Source organism: Microcaecilia unicolor, chromosome 10 (assembly GCF_901765095.1).
Source record: "Microcaecilia unicolor chromosome 10, aMicUni1.1, whole genome shotgun sequence".
In the NCBI taxonomy this organism is placed as follows: domain Eukaryota; kingdom Metazoa; phylum Chordata; class Amphibia; order Gymnophiona; family Siphonopidae; genus Microcaecilia; species Microcaecilia unicolor.
The window spans coordinates 43,253,216-43,263,148 of NC_044040.1; the positions used below are offsets into that span (position 1 = coordinate 43,253,216).

At 39.4% G+C, this 9,933-nt stretch overlaps 1 protein-coding gene across 2 annotated transcripts in view; it reads left to right on the forward strand.

Annotated features, from left to right (window-relative positions):
- TAFA5 (TAFA chemokine like family member 5) overlaps positions 1-9,239 on the forward strand; it is a 590,332-nt gene extending 581,093 nt beyond the window's left edge. Inside the window, exon 6 of one of the 2 annotated variants that reach the window (XM_030217058.1) lies at positions 7,952-9,239. In XM_030217058.1, coding sequence (XP_030072918.1) covers positions 7,952-8,010 — 59 coding nt within the window. In that variant the 3' untranslated portion in view covers positions 8,011-9,239. The remainder of the gene's footprint in view (positions 1-7,951) is intronic. The other variant, XM_030217059.1, reaches the window with a different exon arrangement.
- Positions 9,240-9,933: the final 694 nt, after the last annotated feature.

The following is a 9,933-nucleotide window of genomic DNA, read 5'->3' on the forward strand; positions in this document are numbered from 1 at the left end:
AGAACTACCAGAAGGAAATGTTCAACTTTAATATGGCTTGTTAAGCCATATTAAGTTTTGTGCGTTGTTGTAGAATACGCCTGGATTTTGGCATGCTATATAGAATCCGGAGGTAACTGCAAAATTGTTGGTTAACATGTGGAAGCTGTCATGTACTAACTGCAATAAACTCTCCGTGCCCTTTTTCCATCCATATCCTATCTAGTTTCACCCCCTAATACAAAATGCACTTAATGTGTGAATTAGTGTGCGGTAATTGTGAAAATAATGCAAAATCAATTACTAGTTTTCTGTTGCAGTTGTTAACACTCACCAGTTCACCCATTAACCCCCAACTTTGTGCAGGCATCAGAGATGCGTGTGCAAATAAATTGACTAGTGAGCTTGAAACATCGATACTTGGGTGATAGCAACCAATTATTGATGTTAATTAGTCTTAAAAATTTGCTAAGGAGAGTACCTAACTTCAGTCGCGCATATATGAAAAGGGTACGTGGCCAAGGGCATGTGTGGGGCATTCCAAAAATTGTATGCAGAGTTACAGAATTCACCAGAAGTGTACCTAAGTTGGGAGCCAGCCTTTATACCTGCTTTTACCAGGCCAAATACAGCAACTAAAACTTAGGCGTGGGATTTTTGTTTTTTGGTGCTGAATTTTTGGAACTATTTATCAAATTCCTTCCTAAGGGGCCCTTTTACTGAGCTGTGGTAAAAAGGGCCCTGCAGCACGTTGAGGCCCTTTTTACCACAATGGGTAAAATGTCTGAAAAAAGAAATGGCCATGCACTACGATCAGGGCCACCGAGAGGGGGGGCAGGGGGAACAAAATTCCCTGGGACCCAAGGGGGGCCCGGCGCCGCAGTCCCACCCACCCGCCCTCGGCTTCGTCGATCGTCCACCACCAGGCCGGGCCCCCTTCATTCAAATCACAGCACCTCACCACCTCGCTCCATGTGAAAGCGCAGCAGCGGCAGTCTGCAGATCACCTCCCTTCAGGCTTTCCCTCCCTGTGTCCCGCCCTCGTCTGATGTAACTTCCGTGAGGGTGGGACACAGGGTGGGAAAGCCCGAAGGGAGGCGATATGCAGACTGCCACTGCTGCGCTTTCACGCGGAGCGAAGTGAGGCGCTGTGATTTGAATTCAGGGGGCCTGGCCTGGTGGTGGACAATTGACGAAGCCAAAGGGGCCCAGCCCGGCCCAGTCTCTCGGCAGCCCTGACTAAGATTGAACTTACCACGTAGCTATATGGTGGGGGGAGTACTTACCGGCACCCATTAAGGTGATAGTAAAGTCTCCTGTGCTAACCCGGCAGTAACCGGGCAGTGCACGGCATTTTCCAATTACCATCAGGTAACCCCCTGTAGGAATATTTTTCAAATATTTCTGCTAGCGCCAGAAATGCGTGCTGGGGTGAAACTACCACCGGTGCCCACATTGGACCCAGTGATAGTTCCAGATTGGCATGTGGTAGGCCAGGTTTGGGCTTACTGCCGCTTAGTAAAAGGGCCCCTAAGTGCCTTAGTTACCCAGATAAATACTTAGATTATGGATCCCCTTGTAGTTTGGTCAATATGGCATTAATGGCGAGGTTGAATCAGGAATCAGAAAAGGAAATGGATCTTCTCAAGAGACTTAGATTGGTCACCCTTGAGGTATTGCTCAATGATTTGCTTTCCTGTTGCTGCATCATATTTGAACGCAGCTGACCTCTTCTTTACTTAAGCTTTCCCACTGTTTTCTTTAAGTAATGCTTTCATCAGACTTATACAGTGTGCACGTGCAAGTCAGTGGGATGAGATCTGAATCTAGCAGCTTCATCACGGAATTAGCAGATGTGCACTGTCAAAAATGAATATACTATATGTCATCAATTTACACTATTCTTTGTAGCTTAGGGGTATGACAGTAAAATGCATTGAACCATGGAAGGAAGCTTCACGTTGCCTCTCTTGAGCAGTTTGCTGTCAGTTGTGTTTAATCAGATGATTGCCCTCTTATATGGTTTGAAAAATTAATAAACTTACTGCAAACTTTAGAAGCACTTCATCATTGACAGGCATTTAAAGTAGAAGAGAGGGTGATAGAAGGAAGTCAGTTGATTCAGTCTGTCACCTCCCCTCTCCCCCCCCCCCCCCCCAAGGAATGTTAAACTATTGAAGAGAGAAGCAAAAGCAAGGATCAAAAGAAAGCAACCCTTATCAACAATGGGATAGGTAAGGGGAGCAAGTATAAAACTATTCAAAGTGTAGAAGAGAAAAACACAAATTAGGTTGATAATTATTAGCACAAATGCCATAATCTAGATAATAAAAGTGCTGATTTTCAAGTCTTTATGTTTGAGACAGACCTACATACAGTACAGATGTCATTACAGAGATATAACTCAATGAGTACCATGAGTAGGGTATGATGATACTGTGGGGTATAATCTGTTCAGAATGAGTTGAGATAAGTAGAAGAGAGAAGGAGTAGCTTTTTCACGTGATACTTTATTCACTTCTAATTTATTTGGGATTTTTAATATCTTAATTTATAACATCACTCTGTACTTATCATTCCGTTAATGGCGATCGCCATTGCGACATAATGTAAGTCACATTGAGCCTGCAAATAGGTGGGGAAATGTGGGATACAAATGCAGCAAAAAGAATATCCATCCCACTGAAATGTATGAAATGTTACGGAAGGATACATTAGTGTGTTGGTGTGGTCTACAGACCACTGAAACAAGTTGTGGAGGAGTACCTGGAAAGAAAAATTTCAGTTCATTTTCAGAATTTTCCTGATTTTGGGATGTGCTTGTTTTCCAATTCATTTCAAGCATTCATTCACATTAGATCTTTTTGATGTGCTCAGATCCATTGTATCAAGTTAATTCGTAGGTTAGCGTATGTTAAATTGATTTTACACACACGAAGGTGTCCTTTTAAAAAGCTGCAGTAAGAATTGGCCTTACCTGACATACCCTCTCATAAAAAATACTAAAACATAATTAGCACATGCACATTTCAGGGCTAACGTGGAACTCTTTAGCATGTCCCAAGTTAGGCTTTTCATACTGTGTTAGGCATGTATTGGCACCTAACTCAGCTTAGTAAAAGGACCCCCTAAATATCTTAAGGTGCGCTAATGGACAGAATGTTTGTTAAAAAAAAATGCACATCCTTATTTACCAGAATAGCCAAAAGGTGGGAATGAATGAAGAAAGATTTGAGAGATTATAATCTGTCAGATTGGATTGCAGTATCCTGTTAGCAGAACAGTCAGAAATAAAGAGATCCTGGAATTCCTTCTGTGGGCTTTCTTCAAGCAAATGAGGTAGCAGATAGTATATATGAGAGAAACATCAAAAGCATTACTTTGACTGTCTGACAGTGGGAGGGTGGGGGTATGCAAGGGGACATCAAAGCATTTAATTGATATTCTAACAGAATGGGTGTTGGTAGGTGAGAGGAGGGTAATAAACAGAGAAATACAGCTTTATGTTTTATAATGAGTTAGAAAACCCAGATCCTTATTAAGTCCTGTTTGTTGGGTGTCAAAATATTCAATCATTCTTATTTCAAAGGTCTTACGTTCCTGTATTGTTTTAAAATTACCTTTCAGTATTCTTACTGTGAAATCACTGGTGCAGTGTTCTGGTCTTGTGAAGTGTTGGCCCACAGGGGTGGGGGCCTGACTGGCACCGGCTATTTTTATGTGATGTCTGTGATTGAATATTTTGACACCCAACAAACAGGACTTAATAAGGATCTGGGTTTTCTAACTCATTATAAAACATAAAGCTGTATTTCTCTGTTTATTGCTCTGTTTATTACCCTCCTCTCACCTACCAACACCCATTCTGTTAGAATCTCAATGAAATGCTTTGATGTCCCCATGCATACCCCCACCCTCCCACTCTGTCAGACAGTCAAAGTAATACTATCTGCTACCTCATTTGCTTATTTCCGATCTGAGGAAGAAGGGCAACCTTCGAAAGCTAATCAAGAAATGTATTAAGTTATGTCCAATAAAAAAGTTATCATCTTATTTTCTTTTCCATGTTTTATTTTGTTTGATTTCTATTGATAACCTTTAAGAGTGAACTAACACAGCTACCACACCTCTCTATTCAATCAAATGAAAATGGAACCCATAAGAAAAGAAGCAATGCTGAACCTGGTTCTTGAATATAAAGAAAATGTTTCTAACATTTGAGTAGGCACTCCAGCCAAAGGATCATCAGATACTGTTGTTTGATACAGCAACCAAGGTGTCAAGAAGTCATTGAAACATCAGAGCCCAAGTGTCAAAAACAGCGACTATAGTAAAATGGGAACCTACTTTTTGGAGATACTGGCAGCATGGTAGGATGTGAGGGAAGTGGATGAGGAGTGGACTAAACTAGAAGAATATATAGAAAAAAAGAACACAACTTTATGTTTAGAAAGTAAATAAAAGTCAGAGGATAAAGAGACCAATTTGATTTCAGAAAGAAGTGACTGAGAATGTAAAAACAAAAAGATTAGCATTTAAAACGTAGAAGTGTTCATTGAGAAAGGATCACAGCGAATATAAATTAAAGCTGAAAGAGCTGTGGGAAATAGTAAGGCAAAGACATGAATGGAAGAAAAGATCAAAGTAAGGCAATGCAACTTTTTTTTCCACTTATCTCAGTGAAATAAGGAAGAACAGAGGTAGAATTGTAAGATTTAGACAGTTTGAAATGTGTGAAGGTACACCGGAAAAGGCAGAAATATCAACATGTTTTGATACCAATGTTAAAAAATTAAATTTGATGTTATTGGTGATTTATAATCACATTAAAGTTCACTTCTCATCTTCTCTTGTATCAAATGCACATACAACTATTTTGCTTTCAGATGACAATATATAGCGGTGATATGCTATGTATAGAAGAAAGTGTTTTTGTGGAACTAGAAGGGATTCTAAATAGTGTATACAAGAGATGACCAAATCTATGGATGGATTCATGCATATGGATCAATAGAACACCATCCCTTGGGAAGTTCAATATAACTTCTGATGGATCCTCAGATGCCCTTGAACATTGAAACGAGTTATGCCCTCCAGGTTCAATTCCTTATAGGTCCATAGATTCTATCTTTTTTTAAAACATTTTGAAGCATTTTTATAAACCTTTGTCAATTTTTTGGATATAGTTTTGGTTATTAATATCAATAGTCTTGCACTTATCTTAAATATCCAAAAATGTATATAACAGCCACCTCTCTCGACATGAATTCATGTCCACAGAGAAGAGATGCTGGGCATGCAGGGAGCATAGAAACAGAGATACAGCGGGACAATGTTTGACATGGGTGGAGGAGATAAGATCTTAGAGGGACAGTGTTTGATACTACTACTAACCTACAAATGCACTCGATCTGCAGCCCCTCCTTACCTCTCTACCCTCATCTCCCCTTACGTCCCTACCCGTAACCTCCGCTCTCAAGACAAATCCCTCCTTTCAGTACCCTTCTCCACCACCGCCAACTATAGGCTCCGCCCTTTGTGCTTCGCCTCACCCCATGCTTGGAACAAACTCCCTGAGCCCATACGCCAGGCCCCCTCCCTACCCATCTTCAAATCTTTGCTCAAAGCCCACCTCTTCAATGTCGCTTTTGGCACCTAACCACTACACCTCTACTCAGGAAATCTAGACTACCCCAACTTTACGTCCTTTAGATTGTAAGCTCCTTTGAGCAGGGACCGTCCTTCTTTGTTAATTTGTACAGCACTGTGTAACCCTAGTAGCGCTCTAGAAATGTTAAGTAGTAGTAGTATATAGGGGATATGGACACAGAAAGATAATACTGGGCATGGGAAGGGGGAATAGGGACTGGGAGGGTCAATAGTGGAAAAGGTGAGGGATAGGGACACAGAGGGATTAAGATAATCACAGGGTGAGGTATAGAGGCACAAAGAGGTGATGTTGGACACAGAGGGAGTAATAGGGACACAGAGAGAGAGCTGCTGGACAAGGCAAGATAGGGACACCGAGGAAATGCTGAATATAGAGCAGGATAGGGACATAGAGAGCAGATGTTGAACATGGTGGGGGGGGGGGGGGGGAGAGGAAAAAAAAACAGAGAAAAGCAGAAAAGAAACAACTAGATCAAATTATGTTATTTATTTGTTTATAAAACTTATACCCTGCCTAAATACTAGGTGGTTTACATCAAAACATTCATAATAAAAAAACATATAAAACACATCATATAAAGCAAACATATCCTGACACAACTTTGTCTGTACTATTCAAACCACAAAATTCATACATTAAAAGCCTGTAGAAAGAGATATATGTCTTTAGATCTTTCTTAAACTGCTTCAAGGAAGTACAATATCTCAACAGACCTGGAAGGAAATTCCATAACAATGGACCCATCACAGAAAATGCACATTTTGTTGTTTCTGCATAATGAATACATCTCAAATCGGGTACTTTTGCTTTCTTATCATTTTATGTTCTCAATGACCTTACTGATGTATGCAATTGTATTATGTCAGAAAAAAAAAAGGAAAGACGCCATGTAGCCCTTGAAACATGAGAACCAACACTTTAAATTGCACTTGATATCTTACAGGTAACCAATGTAATGTTTGTAGCATTGGTGACAATCAAATTTCCCCATAGGCCCAATCATATTGGCAGCTGCATTCTGTGTCATTTGTAATGCATCAAATTTATTCTGTGAAAACCCCAAATAGAGACTGTTGCAAAAATCAAATCTAGACAACACTAAACTCTGTACAAGGATCCTAAAATCATACACCGCAAGCATAAGCCTCAACTTTGCAACCAGACGCAAATAATAAAAGCAAGTCTAAATAGCTCTCATCACTTGATCCAGTTTGTTTTGAATTTACTACTCAGTAGCTTAATTGTGTGTCCCCTAGTCCTAGTATTTTTGGAAAGAGTAAACAAGTGATTCACATCTACCCGTTCCACCCCACTCAGGATTTTATAGACCTCTATCATATCTCCTCTGTCTCTTCTCCAAGCTGAAGAGCCCTAGCCACTGTAGCCTTTCCTCATAGGGAAGTCATCCCATCCCCTTTATCATTTTGTCACCCTTCTCTATACCTTTTCTAATTCTGCTGTATCTTTTTTGAGATGCGGTGACTAGAATTGTATATAGTATTCAAGGTACGGTCACACCATGGAGTGATACAAAGGCATTATAATATTCTCATTTTTGTTTTCCATTCCTTTCTTAATAATTCCTAACATTCTATTTCCTTTCTTAGATGCCGCTGCACACTGAGCAGAGGTTTTCAACATATCCTAAATGATGACATTTAGATCCTTTTCCTGGGCAGTGATTCCTAATGTGGAACCTTGCATCATGTAGCTATAGTTTGGGTTCCTCTTTCCCACATACATCACTTTGCACTTGCTCACATTAAACATCATCTGCCATTTGAATGCCCAGTCTCCTAAGGTCCTCGTGCAAGTTTTTACAATTCTCTTTTGAGTTAACAACTGTGAATAACTTTGTGTAATCTGCACATTTAATTTCCTCACTAGTTATTCTCATCTCTAGATCTAGAATGGTGGTTGCTGAATAATTTTAAGAATATTTAAAGATTGTGGGTTGTCTGCATATTGTTTTCTTGTGAAAATATTCACTGTAGAGAAAAGTCTTTCCTAGTTTGCTATGTTTTCTTTGAGTCCTCCAGTGGGGGTGTGCTTCAATATTGTGTTTTCAATCACTAGGGACAGGCAGGTTTACTGGAATTCTGGAGAGCTTGCCTGTCCCTCACTTTTGAAAATCTGATAGTGAAACAGCACACGCCCCCATCCCCATGCCCACTGGCAGGACTGTAGGTGGAGAACTCCGCTCAGCTTAGAGGGAACAGTGGATTCTAGCATATTTGAACATAGGACAGTGAAAAAAAGATTGTAAAAGATACTGACATATCTGTTCTGATTACTTTACAGGTCTCCTGACAAATGCAGCAACAGAGAATCCTCGTAGAAGTGGTATTGGCTCTGTGTGAGCTACTCACCTTAGTCGACTTTCACTGCTGTCAGTCATCATCTGTTGTACGTCATCAACCCAAATGTCTGTTTCTCTGTATCTCATAAAAGACAGCATAATTCCTCTACATTATGAGCTAAAGGCTGTTCTACCATACTATGGAGCATTGGACTAAAAAATATAGATCCGAGAGATTATGCTTGGGCATTAGCAATACAGTTCATGGTTAACGTTTCATCCAAGTTATGCACCACTGCTGGACTTGATACTGACTTCTTGTTGTAATCTGAAGATTCTTCCCTGCTGAAGAGTACTTGTCCTACTCAGCCTTAGAAGAAGACTGTTTTTACTACTGGAGGACAGTGAGGTGCAAAAGAGAATCTCTTCTCGTGCCCTAGACTATCCGAATCGCTTTTATTTTCTTAAACGTTCGGTACACAATAGACCAAAGAACAAAATCTATGTTGAAAAGGGACATAATATTATTGTTAAAGTTATTGGGGGTTAGAAAAATGTAAGGGATTCTAGAGAAGGCATGAATTGAACAGTCGCCAAGCTATGACATTGCTGCCCAGTGGATGTCTTTATGGAACATTGAGTAAAAGCTTGCACAAGAAACTGCTCTTGAAAACTACATCTAAAAGTCCTAGTGGATCAGGGAGAGAAAGTAAGAGCCCATGTTCTAGAACAATCATCCTCATCAACAACAACAAAGACTTTAGAAACTTGCAGACTGTCAAAAGGACACATTTATTCCGCTGTACTTAGATTCATTTTCTCGTACTAAAAATCATGTTCTGTTTTAACCAGTAAAACATGCCTCTTCTACAGTTCCATTTTTGATAGTTAAAGTTGGATAATACCGTATTTGCAAAAGAGCATGTCTGGTAATCTGTGGCCTACAGTATGTCTCATCTGATCCACCATTTAGCACCTGAAAGCAAATTAAAGAAAAAAAAGTAACACTTGTTTGAAAGAGATCATTAAATGTATTTTGAAAAGCCTAAAGTTATATATTTAACAGTTTTTATATGTTGTATATTTGTAGAAAAAAACTATTTACCAATTAACGTGGTAACTCAGCCAGTTATGATCATGGTTCAGAGTTAAGTTGTGTTTTATTACTTCAGTTGTCTCTGAAGTGACTGGTGTAGTTTGCTTTCTTCCATTGGGACATTCTGGATGTAAAGCATGAACGGAAAGGACTCTGTAGAAAAAGCAAAGAACAATGTTGTTTATATTACATAAATGCATTCAACCATTGCACTGTTGAAAGGCAGTTTTTTTGTCTTTATGTACTGGTAAAAACAAAATGTAAAATATTTTAATTATTGATTTTCATGTTGAGATATTTTTAAAAATCTTCTTCCCTTTTGCAGCCATCTCATCATACTGGGTTATGTTTTATCTCATCTTTAAAAAAAATCACCCACCTTCTCCCTCTTCATCAAGGATTCCCAACCTTGTCCTGGGGACCCCAGAGCCAGTCAGTTTTCCAGGACATCTAAATGAATATACATGAGACAGATTTATACACACTGGAGGCTCGGTCTATGCAAATCTATCTCATGTATATATATATCCTAAAAGCACAACTGGCTGTGGTGTCTCCTGGATAGGTTCAGTAAATCCCGCCCTACATTATAAGAAAACAAAGAGAAAAAGCAAAGAGTATTATGCAGAAATAATGGAAATATTTTGCTGCTGTATCATCCTACATAAAGTGTGATACAATATACAGTGATATGGTAAGATCACAAGAAAAAGCCACAAATGAGTTTGTCTTCCTTGCTGGTGTCATTCAGTTTTAACATTCTTTCAAGATTCCTTTGTGGTCAACAACCTGCTCTCCTGATAAATATTGTCCCCTTAATTTTATAAACTTGCACACGCAAGTTATACAATAAGGTCAGTTGTATGCATAACTTAATTCAACAATTGA